Source organism: Balaenoptera borealis (assembly GCF_965194805.1).
Source record: "Balaenoptera borealis genome assembly, chromosome: 11".
In the NCBI taxonomy this organism is placed as follows: Eukaryota; Metazoa; Chordata; class Mammalia; order Artiodactyla; family Balaenopteridae; genus Balaenoptera; species Balaenoptera borealis.
The window spans coordinates 39,402,362-39,422,847 of NC_138868.1; the positions used below are offsets into that span (position 1 = coordinate 39,402,362).

General features: G+C 49.2%; 1 protein-coding gene across 2 annotated transcripts in view; it reads right to left on the reverse strand.

Moving 5' to 3' along the window:
- Positions 1–20,486, reverse strand: part of OTOG (otogelin) — a 90,804-nt gene that overhangs the window by 31,988 nt on the left and 38,330 nt on the right. For both annotated transcript variants that reach the window (XM_082341337.1, XM_082341336.1), the window contains 9 exons: positions 18,352–18,459; positions 14,787–14,925; positions 13,115–13,249; positions 12,675–12,821; positions 12,260–12,379; positions 9,909–10,025; positions 9,060–9,216; positions 6,243–6,269; positions 3,575–3,742 (listed from right to left, as the gene is read on the reverse strand). In XM_082341337.1, coding sequence (XP_082197463.1) covers positions 3,575–3,742; positions 6,243–6,269; positions 9,060–9,216; positions 9,909–10,025; positions 12,260–12,379; positions 12,675–12,821; positions 13,115–13,249; positions 14,787–14,925; positions 18,352–18,459 — 1,118 coding nt within the window. The remainder of the gene's footprint in view (positions 1–3,574; positions 3,743–6,242; positions 6,270–9,059; positions 9,217–9,908; positions 10,026–12,259; positions 12,380–12,674; positions 12,822–13,114; positions 13,250–14,786; positions 14,926–18,351; positions 18,460–20,486) is intronic.

Consider the following 20,486-nt stretch of genomic DNA (forward strand, 5'->3'; position numbering starts at 1 on the left):
TGGATCTCTCCTGCCCCCCAACCCTGCCACAGGGCCCTGCAGGGTCGGGGCCCAAATGCACAAGCAGGTGTCTGGAGTCCCGGCCCGCCACGGCTGGCTGTACTGCGGGCAAGTGAATTCACGCCTCCAGGCTGTGAGGGACGAACGGTGTGTGAAAGGCCCAGCACAGGGCCTGGTGTGTCTCCCCCTCCCCCCATCACCACTCCACCCCGTGGCCCCAGGAGATATTGCACAGAGTTCCTGTTAGACCTCCCTGGGCAGCTGTGAGAAGAAATGAGGTAACTGGGGGAAGGATTAATTATTAATGTCAATAACAACTGCTATTGATCAGGACTTAACGCTGTGCCAGGCACAATGCTAAGCAAGCTCTCTACCTGCTGCTTTTATTAAATTCCAAGAGAGCCCTGTGAGGTGGTGAATTCATTCATTCAGCAGCTAATATTACTGAGGTCCCCACCAGGTGCCAGGCACTGTTCCAGGCACTGGGGACACAATAGGGGACAAAAACGACAAAACCCCTGTCCTCATGGAGCTGACATTCAAGTAGCGGGTGGTGGGTGGGGAGTAAACATAATGAACAAGCGAATTCTATAACAGGTTAGAAAGTGATGACATTGTTATCCCCATTTTACAGATGAGGGAGGTGAGGCCTAGAGTCACACTGACGGTGGAAAAAGGAGGCAGGATTGGAGCCCAGGCTCTTAACCACGGTGCAGTCAGCCCCAGGGATGGGATCCAGGAGTGGGCATGGGGCAGCCCAGGGGGGTAGAGTGCTGAGTCCCTCGCTGGGTGACCTCAGACAACTCACTTCCCCTCTCTGGGTCTCGGCTTTCTCGTTTGTGAAGACTGGAGTTGGCCTAAATCAAGGTTCTCAACCATTTGTCCTGAAGTCCTCCTAACAGGGGAGAGGCTGAAAGCCAGAACTAGAGGTACAGCTGCTGTTCCTTGGTACACCCCTCGGTACCAAAATCCAAGGATGCTCAAGTCCTTTACATAAAATGGCCCAGTACAGTCATCCATCCGTATTCGTAGGTTTCCATCTGAAATTCCACCCACGATTGGTTGAATTTGTAGATGTGGAACCGTGGATAGAGGACTGACTATACAAAGTCTTGTGTTTTACCTTAAATAATCAAATGATTTTCACCTTCCATTTTCTAAATTTTATTTCTCTTTTAATCTCTCTGTTTGGGAGGAGCCTGCCAAAAGGCTGGTTGCTGTCACTTGCAAGTGATGTCCCCTTGGGTAAGTTACCTAACCTCTCAGGGCCTCAGTTCTCACATCTGTAAATTGGGAAAATAACAGCACCTACCTCCTAAGATTGTTGTGAGGGTTAAATGAGTTATTATATATGAAGCACTTAGAACAGTGCCCAGCACACAGTAGGTGCTACAGAAGAGTGAGATATTATTAATAATAAATCAGTAACCTCTTCCAAAAATCTTTAAGTAAAATTGATACTCCAGGAAGATGTACCAGGTTGTGGCTTGTGTCCCTTTAGTACATCCTATAGGACATCAAGACCATGAGAGTGAGAGGCTCAGGCCTAAATGACTGCTGAATCCTCCTCTCTGCGACATCTTCTGCTCTCCATTTCTTCCCATCACAATCTTACACATCCTTCAAGGACAAATTCAAGGGACACCTCCCCCACGTAGCCACCCCAGATCTTACCTGGAAGGTATGTTCTCTTCTGCTGTCCAGTACTCTGGGCACAGCACAGGGAAGGAACACAGGATGAGGTGGGAGTGGGAGCCTGGGTCCTCACTGGGCCCTGCCCCCAGCTGCCCAGGAGACCCAGGTCTGAGATGGAGGCTGGCCTTCACAGCCTCTGGGCATTCCATCCACAGTGACATTCTCCAGGGCCAGGCTACTCTAGGGTTTGCTTAACATGCCATAAAACCACTGGAAAATCAACACCCCCTCTAGACTAGACCTTACTTACTGGTCTAAAATACTGAATGGAGAACAGAAAATTCCCACTAAGCAGATGGTCCATTACATCTGGAAGGTTATAAGACACCCTTCCTTCTTCAAGCAGGACCACACAGATCTGGGGGTCGGGAATGTCTAGGGAGGAAGTGTTCTCTTTGGGGGCAGTGGGGATGTTCCTGGCCCTCCTGTGGCCCAGTCCCTGGCTCCTCACTCCCAGGTTTCCTCGTGCAGTGACGTGATTCCTCCTGGCACCTACCCCCGGCTCACCCCACCATGAACATCCCCCTTAGCTGTGCCTGGGGTGTCCCTCCCTTCCTTAAAGCCCTTCCAGGGCTGCCCACTGCCCTCAGGATAAAGATCCACCTACTGAGCTTGGCTTACAAGTTCCTTCCTGGCTCCTTTCAACCCTTCAGGGGACAACACTTATTCTAAGAAGCCTCTCCTGACTCCCCAAGACTGAGTTAGGGGCTCCTCCTTCCCACAGGCATTGTAACTGCCTTTGACCTGTCTGTCCCCTGGATGGGATTGTGGACTTCTGGTGGGCAGGGGTCGTGTCTCTGATGCCACTGATTCCCCAGTGCCCAGCTTGGTGCCTGGCATGGGAACAGGGCTCAATGAAAGGGAGGAAGGCAAGGAGAGAGGAAGGGGAGGAAGAGAGAGAGAGAAAGAGAGGACGATCTTCATAACTAGATAAACCACAGACCTGAGAATCTGAGAACTTAAATTCTTAGGTTGGAATGAACTCTCTGAGATGTGTCTTGGTTCAAGGTTCTGGGCGATGCTGGGATTGGCTTCATGGACCATCCCTGTGATTAGGGAGATACTGACTAGATGGGACCAACAGGATTTGTGGGGAGAAACCCTGATCAGTGATCACAGTGACCATACACTGGGACACACACAAATGGCCACAGAAGAAAAGGCTTCCTAGCACTGGTGAACTGAGGCCTTGGCTGGCCCAGGGCCCAACACAAACACCACCAGCGGTCACTCCCCACCGGGCAAGGTCCTGCCACCCCTCAGGCACTACTGAACTCTGAAGAGAAGATGGTGCCCACTACAGCTGAGCCCTTTAGGTCTGCTGGCAGTCTAAGACCCAGGAGGCTGGCTGGTTCCAGGTGTGCCTCAGTCTGTGTAACCCACCAGCCCAGAACTCAGGACCATAACCTGAGCAAATCAAGAGCCCACTCTTCCATTCACAGGAGAAGGTCCCACTGGAGTTAATATATCAGCCAGTTCCCCTCTGGTATTTACAGTCTATCTAGTCTTAAAAATAGAGAGGAGAAGTGGGGAGGGGGGTAGGAAGAGGGAGAATAAGAAGGAGATTTAGGGGGAGGGATGGGAAGTAGTAGTTATTGCCGCCCAGCTTTTCCGGAATACAGCTGCTGTGTGAAGCAAGGTCCAAAGGTACATCTGGACCTTGGCCTCTCTGGTGTTTTCAAGAAGAAGATAGAAGGTGTTTCTTGAAAGAGACTAAGAGTCTGACCCAGAACCCTGTCTCCACTGGGAAAGGGGTGCCTGTTGGAGCCCCACATTTCTCCAGCTACTATAGCTGGCTTAGGATTGTAGCATCCTCCCCTCCTCCAGCACCTGCTTCCCTCCACCAAGGGCTGGAGTGGGGCCAGAGGGTGGGCCTTACCGTGGGCCTTGGCCTTGTACAGGGCAGCCGTCAGCAGGAAGTTCACAATGTCCCCCGGCGCCACATCCTCTGCTCTCACTAGGACTATGGCACCGCCTGCCACCTTCACGGCCACCAGGGCACCGCTGGCTGCCAAGCTGGCCAGCTGGTAGGGGCCCTTACCTAGTGCTGGAGAGAGGGGGCCCAGTCATAAGCCCTGCCGCCCTGGGCCTTTGCCCACCTCCCATCCCTACCTGCCCAGCCCTGCCAGAAGCGGGAGGAGAGAAGATGCTAAAGAGCTCCTCTTGGTCACGTCCCTCACCCCAGGGCCCGGGGACCTTGATTTCCATGAAAAGGAAGGGACGGGAGCCCCAGGCTGCCAGCCCCTGATGGGAACTGGCCCTCTGCACAGCACCTAAATCACTTCACAGGAAGCCTGGAAACAAGGCCACCCCTGGGGGGCATCTGGGCCCCCCAAATGTCTCTCCATGGGCCTTTCCCCCTGCGTAAGACTCTACCATTCCAGCTGCTGCACTATTCAGAGTCGCCTCTGGGAGAAGATGCCAGACCTGGTCTCTGCCCACCTGAGGTCTGAAGGGTAAAGGCCAGGAAGGCTTGGGCTCAGCATTAGTGTTTATCTATTTATTTCAAACACGTGTCACCTCTGTGTCTCTTGGGTTCCTGCGGTGGCCGGTTGTCAGTAAGCTGGACAGGAGCATGGGATTCCTAGACCACTGCAACAGCCTCATAACTGACCTCCCAGCCTCTGGTGTGCCCCGCCCTCCAGAGTCACCTTCCTAGCCACATTCTCTTCGGCGACTCCTCAGTGGCTCCCCTGTGTCCTCAGCATAGACTCCAAGAGCCCAGCTTGATTCAGGGGCCCTTCACGCCCCAACCCCGGCCCCTGCCACACTGAATCTCTCTCGCTCTTCCTTGTAAGAGCTGTGCGGTGTCCTACCTCCTGTCTCACTCGCGCTGTCCCACCCACTCAGCGCAGTCCTCCCCGTTCTGTGCCCGGGGCCAACGCCTCCTCAATCTCTGGGGCCCAGCTCAAATGTCACCTTCCTGGTGAAGCTCTCCCAGCACCCTCTCCCACCACACGCAAGCGTCCTCCCTCCCCCGTGCTCCAGCAGTCTCGGAGCATGGCTCATGCTGATCCCAGCTCTTATGAGGAGGGTCTCGATCAGGGGTCCACGTCTGTCTACCCTACCAGACAGGACACAGGCAGTGTTGTGCTGGCTTAACAATCAGCTCTCACAAAATGAACAAACAAACAAAACCCCATTTGGTAATGTTTGCTGATTTCCATGAATAAATACTCCCACCAGTGGTCAACTTCAAGCTACCGACTGAATGTGGAGTGAAGAACACACAGTGGGTTCTAGAAAGCCAGGGTGGGCCGGTTCCAGAGCACCACTGGGACAGGTCTCATGAACTGGTGAATCCCCAGCACCCGCAAAGGCCTGGACCAAAGAAAATGTTGGTAGAAGAGCAGAGTAAGAATGCGTGGGTGGGCGGGTGGGCGGGTGCAGGATGCTAGAAACAGCTTGTCCTTTGCCAGTTACTGCCACCCAAAATGCCACAGAAGGGAGAAAACTCTGCTCAGAGCTGTCTTGCTGAAATGTCTTGCCTGGTGTCAGACAGACCCCGCCTGTGCAGGGACTGCAATCCTCCCATTGCAGATTCCTGCCTTCAGGGGTTAAAGGTTTGGGCCATCAGGAGCCCCTTGAGGTTAACATTTTGGTGGGACTGCAGGCACTGTGAATGATCATGTTGTACCCGGCCCAGCCCTCATCTCACGGGCCGCCTAACTGGCATCCTTTTCTCTCTAGTCAGTCCCCCCACTATTTCACCCACTATACTCTCGCCAGAGGACGTTTCTCAAACCAAATCTGATAATGCAGTTATCTGAGGACGGAGCCTTGGGCCTTTACCCGTACAGGCCTGCTCCTGGCAGGATGGTGCCTGGAAGCGGGGGCAGAGGGGACCTCAGAAGTCAAAGGTGAATGGCACCAAGGACTTGATGAGTATCTAATTCTGCCAACCTGGCCCCACCGCACAAAGATCAGCGCTGAAAACTACTCCTGGGCAGCCCTCCAATCCCACCCAACTCCAGTGATTAAACTGACTCATTGATTCTAACACTGGTCATTAACCTCCCTGGGGTCTTTAGTCATGACCTGGTTAATGCAGAAGTTGGAGCATATCCTGGTGCCCTGCAACACCGGTTAAACTTAAAGATGAATCTGACAGGCTATGCCAGACTGTAAGTTTTGCCCCAGCAAAGGAAGAGCAGTTTGCATTTGCCTTTGCCAAGTCAAAACTTCAGGAAACCCAAGACAATGTCCTGTGGGCCTGATGAGCTAGATTATGAAAGCTATGGGGCAGCACGTTGGTGCAAATGGGGTTTTCACTTCCTGGTGCAGCTGCCCCGCACGAGCACATCCCCGGGAAGCTAGCCTGGCCTGGGCCCTGGACAGAGGCTGCAGGAGCTGCTGGAGACAGAGTTCCGGGGCATCCCTGGGCCCTGCACTGTCAGGGCTCTGTCTGCATGACGGAGTCTTCCTGCCCCATGTCACTGCTCCTCCAGGGCCAGCAGGGCCTCAGGATGGCTGCTGCTGTTGTGGCCCCAGGGCAGGGATGGCAGTGCCCCAGCTTTCAAGGCTCCACCTGGGGAGGATGAGCTTACCTTTGTTAAAGAAGTCACAGTCATATGCTGAAAGAGAGAGAACAGAGACTTCTTGAGAAGCCTGGAACAGATGCGCAGGGCCAAAGCCCCATCCCAGCTCTCTCTCCTTCCCCAAGGGCTGGACCTGGCCTGTCTCCCAAACTCCAAGATTCAGACATGGTCATTAGATCCAGATGTCTTAAGGTGTAGGAAATACAATGGCTCCCTCTCTGTGCCCCTAACACAAAGCTCAAAGCCTGGCCCAGAGTAGGCATTTGGCATGTACCAAATGAATGAATGAATGAATGAATGCTGGGACAGAAGGGTATGTTTTGTGTGACCTCAAAGGGCAAGAATTGAACCAAGGAATGGAAGCTCCAATCGGAAATGTTGTGGAAGGTCCTGGAGGAATGCAAGCACAAGACAGAAGTCGGTCTTTCAACAGCCTTGAGTAGGAAGGGACCCAGGGCCTCCAGAATCCAAGCCTTTTTGAGGCCCCTGGGTGCAGTCTCCATCAGGTTTTGATAAGCTCCTTCAAGTATGTGCTCCATACGCCCCCTAGTGGCGCAGCGCAGCACCACAGCTTGTTCCCCTGGCACATAGGCCATGGATTCCTTAGTCCATTGGGATAAGCTGGGGACTTTGCAGGGGGTACCTGAAGCCAGGAGCAAGACCATGAGAGGCCAGCTGACCCAGTAGATCTGGGACAAAGGCTGAGAAGGAGTCTCCCTCACTCACAGGCATGGTCTGAAGAGAGCCACCAACTCCACCCCACACCCCCAAGCCCCATGATGAACACTATTCCTTTGCATTTGGCATCGCCCTCTGGAAAGAGCACCAGGAATCAGTAGACTGACCCACCATGTGGCTATGGGTAAGTATGTGCTTTTCCTCACTTGTGGACTCAGAAGATTGAACTCGAAAATTAAAAGATCTCCAAGTATCTGGTTTCAAGTGTGTACCAGGTTAATGGGAGGTCGCCCAGAGAAGTCGTCAAGAGCCAGCTCTCTAGAGACCCGCAAACCTGGATTGAAATCCCATCTCTCTCACTCATCAGCTGTGCATACTGAGACAAGTTTCTCAACCTCTCTGAAATTTAGTGCTCTCCTCTGTAGGACGGGGACTACCGCTAGTATCTGCCCCACAGACATGTGAGGCCTGGACTGGGGTAAGGCAGGTGCTCACCTCAGGTGCAAAATTTAAGGGGACCTCAAAAATCTCAGCAATCAGGATATGTAATATTTTAATACAATTTTTTAATTGCAAAATTAATGCAAAATATCCATGATGAACAAAATATCAAAATTTTAAAATAGACAAGATCAGTGACAGCTCCTTGCTGAGCCATACTGGAGCCTGAGGCAAAAGGAAAAATCAATAATATTGAGGCTGTCACTACTTAAAATTGTGATATTTTGTTCATCAGAGATGTTTTTGCGTTAGTTTTGATTTTTTTTTAATATTGCCTTAAAATATTGCTTTTTTTGGTACCCCCTTAAATCTTGTGCTCCAGGAACTGGCCTCACTTGCTTCACCCTAGGCCTGAATATTAAGTGAGTTAATGCACAGAAGGCACAGGGCCTGGCACACAGTAGATTCTCAGTAAACGTGTGTTCCCTTCTCCTTATTGAAGGATTTTTATCAGAGAAGTAGAAGGAGAAGCAGTCTGCATGAGGACCCAAGGCTTCTGTGATGGAAGAGGCTCACGGTAAAATGGGCAAAGATAAAGGAAGCCAAAGGCAGATTCTGCTCCATCTTCTTCCTGAGGTCATCCTGCCTGGAGCTCTCATGCCAGCACCCATGTCCCCACGAAAAATGACAGCAGCCTCGGCTCTAGCACAAGCACTGTGCCAAGTGCTTTACCTGCATTTTCTCATGTAAATCTCACAGCTCCCTGCAAGGAAGGTACAGTTCTCTTAACCCTCAATTACTAGTCAGAGTATAAGGAACATGCCCCAGGTCACCTTGCTTGGTGGAACTGGAGTCTGAACCCAGACAGTGTGGCCCCAGCACCTGTATAATAATCACTGCACCCCAAAGTGAGGCGTCTTGCACCAGCAAGATCTTTGGTATGCAGAAACAAATAATAATCAATTAATTAATCATTTAAATTTCTATGAATTTTATTTCATCTTTTAAATATTTACTTTTGTATCTGTTTTGTGACATACATTTACACTATTAATAGTACATATATATGTACATGCATCTATGTGTATGTGTGTATGTGTGTGTGTATATATATATATATATGCATGTATATGTGCTCAAAATGTTTTTACTTGATAGGAGTGTGCAACCAAAAGCATTTGCAGACCACCAGTGCTCCAGAAAAATTGCTATCTTGTGGTGCCTCTGACGGGCCCCATGAGTCTCACCTGACAAAGGGCTTTCACATTCACTATCTCATTTGACCCTCACAATAAACCTGGTGGGACAGGTCTATTCCTATTTTTCAGATGAGAAAATGGAGTCCCAGAGAGGTTGGGGGACTTGTTTGAGGTCACACAGCTTGCAAATGGCAGCTCTGGGTCTGGAACCCAGGGCTCCTGACTCTTCTGGTAAAGTGTTTAAGAGCATGGGTTTGCAGCCAGACCATCTGCAATGGAGATGAGCCCTGGCTCCTCCACCAACCTGTGTGACCTTGAGCATGTTACTTAATCTCTCTCTTTCTAGCCCATTTCTCCAACTGTAAAACAGGAATAAACAGTCCTACTTCACAGGGTAGTTGTAAGAATTCAATGAATGATAAGCACAAGCCAGAGTGATGGGACCCCACAGGTCTGCCCACAGAAGGGGCCCCACTCTCCCCCTCAGATGACTGGTCTGGACACTCACGGCAAAGGCGCGGGGTCCTCCAATCGACGGCCACCCCATGCTGGCAGCACTGGTGGGCATAGGCAGACACGCTGGCACAGAAGCACTCACAGTCACCGCCCCGGCTGCACCCACATGTGTCTGTCAGGCAGTTTGAGTAAAACCAAGTGACATCGACCTAGAGGAGGTCAGAAGTCAGATGTCAGAGGACAGACCCTGAATGTTAGCCCTTCAGCTTCCGGGCTGATGCCACTCAGCCTCAGGGAGCAGCATAAACGTGAAGGGACCACAGGATGGGGCGAGCTGCCCATGTAGGGTGAGGGCAGAAAGGCAGGCAGCTGAGAGGGAAACGTTAACTCCATGACCCAGGTAGACCCTGCTTCTGAGAACTAAGCTTTCTCCTTCCCCGGGCCTAGGCTATTGGATCCAGGGGCTTAGGGTGTGGCTGAGAAACAGACGTGGGGTGTGAACCCCCAGCCAGGGCCAGAGACAGCCAAAGCCCATCTGACGGCAGCCTTCGAGGCCCTGGAGGGGGCCATACAGAGCTGAGCACCAGCTCTCCTCTGTCTCCACTGAGGGCTGATGCCACAGCATGAGGGGTCTGTGTTCACCATTCAGAAGAACTTTCTGATTGGGAGGAAGAGCCAGATCGAGACGGGCTTGAAAAGGGCACAGAAGCTGTTTGACTGTGTCTGTCCCAGGGAAACAGGGCAGACTCATCCGAGCAGACCAGAGGCAAGGGAATGGCAGAGGTGAATCTTGCCTCTGGACCTGAGGTGTCTCTCCAAGGCATGGAGGGTCTGAGAGCAGAAGGGATTCCAGGGAGGTGGGAAGGGGGCCCAGGAGCAGCCAAGCCTAGAGTCCACTCACCACAGGGTGGCAGGTCTCAAACACCTCGCTGAGCAGGATGCTGCACTCCTTTTTGGCAAAGGGTTCTCGGAGAGGATTCAGGACACACATGTCTCGGGGGTCGAGGGTGTCTGGGCACTGAGGGGGCAAAGGCAGCACTGTTGATCTCCCTACCACTCAAATGCCTGTTGCCTGATGTGGTGGACAGACTCTTAGAGTGGCTCCCTTGATCCCGGCCTCCTGTGTTCATCTCCTTGTATAATCTCCTGCCCTTGAATGTGGGAGGGACCAAACTGACAAGTCGACAGAAGACAGCAAAGGTGACACATGGATGTGGTTATGTGCCAGTGACTGCATTATCATGTTACATAAGAGTGCAGAGCCCATCTGGCTGGAGTCTCTCCCTTGCTGGCTGTGAATGGCACGTGGCAGAAATGGTGGGTGGTCTCTAGGAACTGAGGGTTGTCCTGGGCCAACAGCTCGCAAAAAAACTGAAGCTCTCAGTTCTATGACTACAAGGAATGGCTGTCAACACCACATGAGTGGTCAGAGAAGCAGATCCCTCTCCAGTCGAAGCTTCAGATGAGAGCCCAGCCCTGGCTGACACCTTGGCTGCAGCCTGTGATACTGTATGCAGAGAACCGAATCAAGCTGTGCCCTGACTCCTGACCCACAGAAACTGTGAGATAATACATGTGTGTGGTTGGATACTGCTAAGTCTGCAGTTATGATGTTACACAGCCATAGAAAACTAATACAGATTTCCCTGATGTCTGCTGAACCTCCTCCCCCAGCCTACACTGTCACTAGAGCCCCCCAGGGTATGCCCAAGGGGATTACTGAGAGAGAAATGACAGTGAGAGGTGAGAGGAGGGAAGCAATAAAGGTTAGTCACCCACTAAGCTTCTCTAAAATGGAATGGGTTAGAGCACACTTTTCTGAGGCTGTGAGAACAGCCTTGCCCCACCTCAGGATTACATTTAGCTCCAGGCCATGACTAACTGCTCCCCTGACACCAGTCTACATAGGCTTATTTCCACCTACTCCCTAACAGAGAACTAGGAACCTAAGATCACTCAGTCCAAGAAAGGCAAATATGTAACACTCATATCACCACTCTCTGATGCAGCACCCATGGCAGACATAACTAATCACTCGCAGTTCTTCCAGCTGAGCCTGACACAAGTGTTTGTATTTCTCAACATAGCTGCCCAGGCAGCCTCATCTGACTGATCAGATTCGTCACATGAAGTGAAATCTATTCACTATCCCTCTCCCAGCCCCTTCACTTCACAGAGGACCACAGAGAAGATGGGACTTACTCAAGGTCACCCAGCAAGTCACTGGATGATCTAACACAAGAACCCCAAATAATAAAACAAACAAACAAAAGAAGAACAAAATAAAATAATCTTTTAAATAAAAGAATAAGGGGCTTCCCTGGTGGCGCAGTGGTTGAGAATCTGCCTGCCAATGCAGGGGACACGGGTTCGAGCCCTGGTCTGGGAAGATCCCACATGCCGCGGAGCAACTAGGCCCGTGAGCCACAACTACTGAGCCTGCGCGTCTGGAGCCTGTGCTCCACAACAAGAAAGGCCGCGATAATGAGAGGCCCGCGCACCGCGATGAAGAGCGGCCCCCACTTGCCGCAACTAGAGAAAGCCCTCGCACAGAAACGAAGACCCAACACAGCCATAAATAAATAAATAAATAAATAAATAAAAATTTTAAAAAATAAAATAAAATAAAAGAATAAGACAAGAACCCAGGTCTCCTGCTGTCAGCTCAGTGATGTTTCCCCCCATCGCTCACAGCTTGGCAGCCTCAGACATCTCCCAAACCTCAGAGACATCCCCCATCATTTCTGCCTCTGCTAATATTGTCCTCCCTCTCTCTGATACATTCCTCCATCCAAATATGGTCTATCTTTTAAGTACCACACTAGTGCCACCACCTTCAGGAAGCCTTCTCTAATTGCCTCAACCCATGTGGGTCTCTCTTGGTCTCTCCTGTGTGCCAGACCTATCGCCAGGCACCGGGGGCACAGAGATGGGTAAGATGGTAATGCTTCAACAAGACTCATCTTCCCTACTAGGTGGTCATCTCTCCTAGGACAGAGACTTGGTCTCCTTCCCAGCCTCAGGCCTCCTACCAGGGCTTGGTCCGGGGTCTGATGTGTGAGATGGGATGGTGCATGTCCTCAGGCCACAGGACAGAGTCCAGGGCCGAGGATGCTGGGTCAGAAGCTGAGAGAGAGGTTGCAGGAGCAGCCTTGCACCAATGTCCCTCTCCCCTGACCTGTGGCCAGTTTCTCTCAGTGTGACCAGGGTCCATTCGGGTGAGAGGGGTGAGCCAGCTTGGAGAGGTTTTACCTCAACTGTAGCCCAACTGCCACCAAACTCCTGGGGGTTAGTTAACTCTAACTTCTCTGGGGTCCTCATCTCATTGATGGTCTTTAAGTCAAAGTTCCCACAGAGTCCTGCCAGCTGGCCCTGAAAGAAGAGAGAATGGTCAGTTTCAGGCATTCTGAGGGTGAGCCACAGGCAGAGGGGTCGCCATGAGCCTAGGAGTCTGTCGTGGGCCCAGAAGCAACTACTGGGGTCACGGTGTGCAGAGAGAGAAGAGTCAGAGGAGAAGGGGCCCAGAGTCGGGTGGGGCAGATAGGACAGCAGGCATGACGCTCCTGGCTCTTCGGCGAGGGTACAGCTCATGCAAGGACACCCAGTGGGTTGGCTTGGCTCTAGGAAGGAGCACAGGGCCCGTGAGGGTCACTGATCACGTGACTACCTGCCACTGTGGCCCCGCCTGAACGTGCACCGTGGTTCTCTGGTCCCATAAGAGGGTGATGTGTTCCCGTGGGAAATGCACCAGTGTGAAAAACCCTGCTCGCCACGTGTGGACCTCCTGCTTCTCATCCAGGAAGCTCTCCGGACTCTAGGGGGACAGAGGTGGCCATTCCTGAGGCCAGAGTGTCCCCCAACACCTGGGTCAGCTGGGCCTGGCTATAAGTCACTGCCCGGCCCCAGGAGTTCACCAATTCCTCTGCCTCCCTCATGCCCTGACATTGACCTCTGGGCTCCTGGCCGTGGCCAAGGAATTCAATCTGGGCTGAGGACTCAGTGGCTCCAAGAGAAAGTGCTGTGGTAAGGAAACCAGTCCTTAGCCCTCTTCTGCCCCCTATTAACCGGCAAATTGTCCATACAACCTTCACCTGCACCAGGCCTTACGGGATTTCCTGAGTCGTCATCGAAGATGATGAGTGAGTTCCCAACGTTGATGGAAATAAATTTCCTGCAGATGATGCCAGAGCTGTAGCAGTTTACATTTTCTACAATCACAGAGAAGCTGAAATCGGATGTGCTCTGAGGAGAAATAAGTTAGTGCAATAAACCAGGGAGAGAAGAGATTCTGCTGAGAGGCATGGGGTAGAGGGACACAGACTCTGAAATAGTTTTCAACCCACTTCTACTTCATATGAGCTGTGACTCTGGGCAACTTACTTCCGTTCTCTGAAGCTCAGTTTTGTTTTGGGTGCCTGGTGCAGTGTTTAGCATGTAGGGACTCTCCAAAAAGTATCTGATGAATGAATGAATGAATGAACATATAATAGGGATGACTGGTGTTGACAGGGGTGTAGCGGAAGGGGCACTGTCTTACACACACTGATGATGCTAATGTAAGCCTTTTTGGAGGGCAATTTGCAGGCACTGGACAACATTCTAAACATATAACTTTTATAGCAATTCTGCTTCTAAGCGTCTAGAGACACATCCACACAAGTATTCATTGAGCATTTAAATATTGACAACAACCGAAATGCCCATCAATGGCGAATAACAAACTAGAGTACATCTTTTCTGTGGAATTCTACAAAAAGAAGAAGAAAAATTTACTGACTATATGAGATAATGTCCAAAATATACTATTAAGTGATAAAAGCAAATTGCAGGGTTCTATTCATAGAAACTAAACAAAATGTGTGTGTGTGTGTGTGTGTGTCTGTCTGTCTGTCTTATGGAAAATGATCTTGCAGTATTCACACCTAGCTGTTATGAGTGCTTATTCAGCAGGGAGTAGGAACAGAAGAGATGTGAAGAGGAATATTTGTTTTTAATATATGTTTCTATATTGTTTTACATGTTAGTGAAGAGCACGCAAAACCTTTGAAATTTAAAAAATAAAACAAGGTCTATAATCTTTGTCTTGTGGAGTTATTGAAATTATGTGAAAGACCCCAGCACAGTGCCTGCCCCAGAGACAGGACTTATTCCATAAAAGGTTTGTCATTATTATTATTATTATTACTGTTACTTTTATTATCATATAATGAGATGGACAGGCCCTTAGCAAAACCAAGGTCCCTGAATGTGTCTGAGGCACTCTCCCACCCACCCTGTTGGTACCCTTTTCTCCTTCTGGAGGGGATCCTGCCTGCACACCAACTCTCCAGTCAGATTTCTTGGTTCCAACCTGACCCCAATTCTGTCCCTGACTAGTTGTGTGACCTCGGGTGAGATACCAACTTCCCTAAGCCCAAGTTGCTCCAGTTATAATGTGGGCTCAATAAACTCTGTCTTGCTGTAAGAGTTAAGTGAAATAATGCTTTAAAATGGCTTGGTAGACCACCAGGGATACAATAAAAGTCCAGAAAGCATTTGCTTTTACTATTACAGACAGAAAAACCACTGGCACCCAAGGGGGCAAGGTTATAATGGTGAGTGGACAGGCAGTAGGGTATTTATGACTGGTGGGCTCTGTCCAGCCCCAATCTTGCTCCTTAGCACTTCCTTGAGTCTCTAAATTGCCACACACCAGGGCTTAGATCCTCCCACCCACCTAATTACGTACCAGCTGCTCTGGGTCCCTGTAGAGCCAGCTGGTACACACCCAGGCACTCACCTTGACCAGGTGCACTTTGCATGCTCCCACGAAGTCAAATGGGAGCCCATCAAACGTGCGGTAATGGCGGTCGCCATAGGCGGTGCAGGTGGAGGCACAGGGGTGGAGGGTGCACTGGAACGAGCCGCGCTGGCACACACTGAAACACACATGCCCAGACCCCTGACAGGGCATGCCCTGCCCCCACCCTGAATATCCAAGATGGAGCCACTGCCCATCAAGCACTCACTGTGTGCCCATTGAGCGCCCACTGTGTGTCCCTGGGCCAGAGGTCAACAAACATCACTGACCTCCAACATATGCCCAAAGGGTGGCAGGGTGGGTCCCCATTTTATGTAGGACACACGGGCTCAGAGAGGTTAAGCCAATAAATAACAGACCCAAGATTGAATCCAGATCTATCTGACTCCAACGTCCACACTCTCTTTACCACTCCAATTGTTCATTCATTCACTCATTCATTCAACAAGTAATAAGCGTCTACCATATCCCAGGCATTATTCTAGGAGTTTCAGATACATCAGTGAACAAAACAGCAAAACACCTCTGCCCTTGTGAAGCTTATATTCTAGAGGAGGAAGCTACACACTAAATAATAAGTAAGCATGAGTAGGTAATAGAGTGGGTAAGAAGGTGATGAGTGCTATGGGGGGGAAGAAGCAAGATAAAGGGGATTGGGAATGTGTGTGGGGGTGGGTTGTAATTTTAAATAAGGTGGACAGAGGAACATGTGAGCAGAGACTTAATGGAGGTGAGAAAATTAAGTATATGGACATCTGGAAGAAGAGCATCCTGGGCAGAGGGTACAGCCTTTGCAAAGGTCCTGAAGAACCTCAGGAAGACAACACAGCTAGAATGGAGAGTGTGGGAGGAGAGGAGGAATTCAGGGAGGTAACAGAGGTCCAGATCCCGTAGGTCCATGAAGGCCATCGTAAGAATGGTAGGAGTGAGACCAGGAGTGTTTGGAGGATTTAATCACGGGAATAACAGGATGATTTATGTTCCACTCTGGCTGCTGTGCTGAGCCTAAGCTGGAGGGTGGAAGCAGAAAGATCAACTGAGAGGTTTTTCTGCAACTCAGGAAAGGGATGATGGTGGCTCAGAGCAGGGTAACAGCAGTGCAGGAATGAGATCCAGATTCTGGATCTATTTTGAACGTAGAACCAAAAGGATTTTCAGACAGCTTGGATGAAGGTAGTAAGAGAGAGAACTCAAGGATGATTCCAGGTGTTCTGGCCTGAGCAACTGGAAAAATGAAGTCTTCCTCCACCCGGATGGGAAAGGCTGAGTGAGAAGCAGGTCTGAGGCGGAAGATCAGGTGTTCAGTTTGGGGCGTGCTGGTGTTTGACATGTCCATTAGACACACATGTGGTGATGTCAAGTGGGTAGTTGGATATGCGAGTCTGGAGTTCAGGAGTAAGGTTTGGACTATGGGTAGAAATCTGGGAGTCAGCTGCCTATGGATAGGCCTTATCACCATGAGACTGGGTGAGTTGACCAACAGAATGAGTATAAATACAGAAGAGGTCCCTCGGGGCACTCAGTATTAAGAATTTGGAGAAGAGGAATAATCAACAAAAGAACTGGAGAAGGAGCAGCAAGAGAGGCAGGAGGAAAATCAAGAGGGTGGGGAATCCCAGAGTCACAGGAAGAAAGGTATGATAGTAGAGAATGATAACAAATCACTGACTGTCAAATGCTGCTAATAGGTCTAGGAAGATGAGGACCAAGTGAAAAACACTGGATATAACATCATGGAGATTATCGGTGACCTTGGTAGGGATAGTTTTCGTGGAATGGAAGGGAGAATGGGAGAAGAGGAATTGAAAGCAGCAAATACAGACAACTGTTTTGAGAAGTTCTGCAATAAAAAGGGAGCAGAGAGATGGAGCACACACTCATTAATGTGAGATGAATCCCGAAGTCTAGGAGACCTTCCTCAGCCTACAAGAGACAGAAGGGTTCAGGGGAGCTGAGTGGCTGGGAAGGGCTCGTACAGAACACACCCGTCTCCAAAACACCAGGCCAGGAATCAATACACCAAGCCTGACCTGAAGTTACTTTACACAGGGTCTTGTGCCCAGCCCGACCCCTTGGACAGTCACTGGAATGTGATGTGGGGCTAAGAAGGAACAGGTTTCACTGGGTGGGGACCTCCACTGGAATGAGCTGGCCAGACCTCTTTGAGGGGTCCTCGTCCTGTTTCCTTCCCCTCTTCGTCCTAGCCCCACTAGTCTAGCTGATGTGCTTTGGCCATTTTCCAGAGAGTTGTAGGAGCCAGGGCTCAGGGGTCCCTGATGTGTCCCCTGATCCCCTGGGGCAGTGGCAGGGCCACCTTGATCCTGCAGACACATCAGGGCTGGAGGAGCACTTGGACTCTCAGAGCCCTGGAAAGCCCAGGCCGGGCCCTCTGCAGGAGCACAAGGGCACAGGGGGAATGTCAGGGAGGCTCCACATGCCTCCGTGTGCCAGGAACACAGAGGACATCTGGCAAAGGAGGCCACAGCAGAAGCCGCCCAGCCTGGAAGGCATGGGTTGAAAGGCCTCATTAGCTGTTGGGGTAGTTATAAGGCCTTTGCAGGGGTTGGGGGAGTCATTGGCGAACCTCAAGATTTAGGTGATTACAAGGTGGGAGAGATGCTCAGCTCTCCCAGAAGCAGAGGACAGGTGGAGAGTGGGAAAACAAGTTATTTAAAAAAGAATCACCATAGACACTTCCAGGAGCCAAGCCTTTGGAAAGTGAATTAACATGAGTTAGGCACAGCAGCAGTGGAAGCCTGGGAGGATATTTAGGAGGTTGAGTCTCTACCCACTTCCATTCCCTGCTGCTTGGCCCAGGGCAGGCTCTACAGAACTGGCCCCAAGCCTGTTTTCAAAGAATTCAATCCAGGTACACACACTCTCATGTATGTATACTTATATTAACAGATATACAGTGTGCAAATATATTCACATATAAACTCACTCTCACATATAAGCATGTACATATTCATAGGAAATCACAAATGCACATTTTACATATTGTTCACTTACATGTAAATACAAATATGCACACCCAGCGCATGCACATATTCACACACTTTGCACATACATGTCCCCACATACTAAATGGATGGAGATGCACACAAATGTATATAAATATAGCTGTATACATACACAAATTCATAATTGTATGTATTCACTAACATATTCAGGATTATGAATGCCCATCTTTTCATATACATGCATGTGCATATACATTCACATATGCAGTCTATGCATTTTGGACACGTGCCCACACTTGCACATCCATATACATATGCAAACACATCCTCATGATTACAAATACACATCTACACACATTCATATACATGTTTGATCAAACTCACATTCATGTAAATACTCACAAAAACACTCCCCAAAATTCTTTCTATGTGTACACTTGTATATATACACAAACCCCTGCACAGCACAGAAACACACAACATGAATATGAACATGGTTGAAGGGGGGATGCATGATCATGCATCCCATATCCATCCTCACCCCCAGCAAAAAGCAGAGCCTGGATGGGGCCCTCACTTACCAGGAATGGCAGGGAGACATGACCTGGTCCCCAGGGAAGTACTCCTTCCCCTTCCAAGTGCATGGGCACTCCTCTGGCAGGAAACAGGCATCCCCGTGTCTGAGCAGGCTATAAGGACACAGCAAGCAGGTGGTCAGGAGAGCACCCTTCCCATCTCTGTCACCTGTGGAGGACCCTGTATCCACATGGATGCCCCGGAGTGGCTCTCAGCATTTACCCTGGAAGACAGTGACCATGTACCCACCACCATCCTGCTGCTACCAAGTGGGGTTCAGAGGTACCTCGGTAACTGGAAAAACCAGAGACAGACTTGGTCCAGCTCAGAAGTCTCTGCCATACATCAGGAAGCAAGGCTCAGCTCTACCAGCCACATGCCGCCCCCCGCCCGCCAGCCAGGCTGGATGCCAGTTGTCCCGTAGGCACTAGATGTATACTAATGAACAGACCATGGACATGGGCATTGACCCTCCCTACCCAGGTGGCTCATAGAGTAACTAGTAGATTGCACTGAAAAGAAATGTTAAAGGGAATTTTTCAGGAAGATGGAAACTCAGATTCACATGGAATGAAGAGCTCCAAAAGTAGAAAATATGTTGGTAAATATTTTTTTAATTATTTTTAATTTCTTTAAGAGATAACTGAGCATTTAGAACAAGATTAATGTCAATGAATTGTGGGGTTTATAACACATGTAGAAGTAAAATGTATGATAATAATAGTACAAAGGACAAGAAGGAAGTAAATGAAAGCAGACTGTTACAAGTATTCTACCTAAAGTGGTGAAACATTAATTCATGGTAGACTGTGATAAATGAAAGATACATATTGTAATCTCTAGAGAACCACAAAAATAAAAAATACCAGGATATATACTTGAAATGAAATAAAGGAGAAAAAAAATAGAATACTAAAAAATACTTAACCCGGGCTTCCCTGGTGGCGCAGTGGTTGAGAATCTGCCTGCCAATGCAGGGGACATGGGTTCGAGCCCTGGTCTGGGAAGATCCCACATGCCGTGGAGCACCTGGGCCCGTGAGCCACAATTACTGAGCCTGCGCGTCTGGAGCCTGTGCTCCGCAACAAGAGAGGCCACGATAGTGAGAGGCCCGCGCACCGCGATGAAGAGTGGCCCCCACTTGCCACAACTAGAGAAAGCCCTCGCACAGAAACGAAGACCCAACACAGCCATAAATAAACATAAAATAAATTTTAAAAAAAAACTTAACCCAAAAGAAGAAAGAAAAGAAAAAAAAACAAAGAAAGGACAAACAGATAACAACAAGATGGTAGTATTAAACTCAGTCCAATTACATTAAAGGCAAATGCATAAACCCTCTAATTAGAAGGGAGAAACTGTAACACTGGTGAAAAAAGCAAGACCCAACTATATTTTGTTTACAAAAGACACAGTTGAAATATAAAGGCACAGATAAGCTAAAAGTAAAATGATGGGGAACGATATCATGCAAACACTAGTCACAAGACAGAGTGGCTATATTAACATTAGACAAAGTAGACATCAAGATAAGTAGTATTAACAGCAATAACGAGGGCTATTTCATAATAACAATAGAGTCAATTTATCAACAGAACATAAGAATCCTAAATGGGCATGCACCAAGTATGAGAGCTTCAAAAACAGAAGCAAAACCTCATAGAACTAAAAGGAGAAAAGAGACAAAAGCACAATTATAGTTGGAGATTTCAACGTTCTTCCCCATTACTAATAGGCAAAAAATCATCATAGATGTGCCTATAAATTTGACAACTTAGATGGAATGAACGACAAAAACACCAAATATCTATAAATAAATTCAATGACAAATGTGCAAAACTTTAGGTGAAAGCTATGAAACACTGCTGAGAGAAATTAAAGAAGGCCCAGTAAATGGAGCAATAATGACATATTTGCAGATCGGAGGACTCACTAGTATGAAGATGTCAGTTCTCCCAAAGTGACCTATAGATTCAGCACAATCCCAATCAAAATCCCAGAGGCTGTTTTGTAGAAATTGACAAGCTGGTCCTAAATTTACATGGAAATTCAAAGACCTAGAAGTGCCAAAAAAAACTTTGAAAAGGAACAAAGTCGGAGGACTATCAATTTCCGATTTCAGGACTTACTATAAACCTTC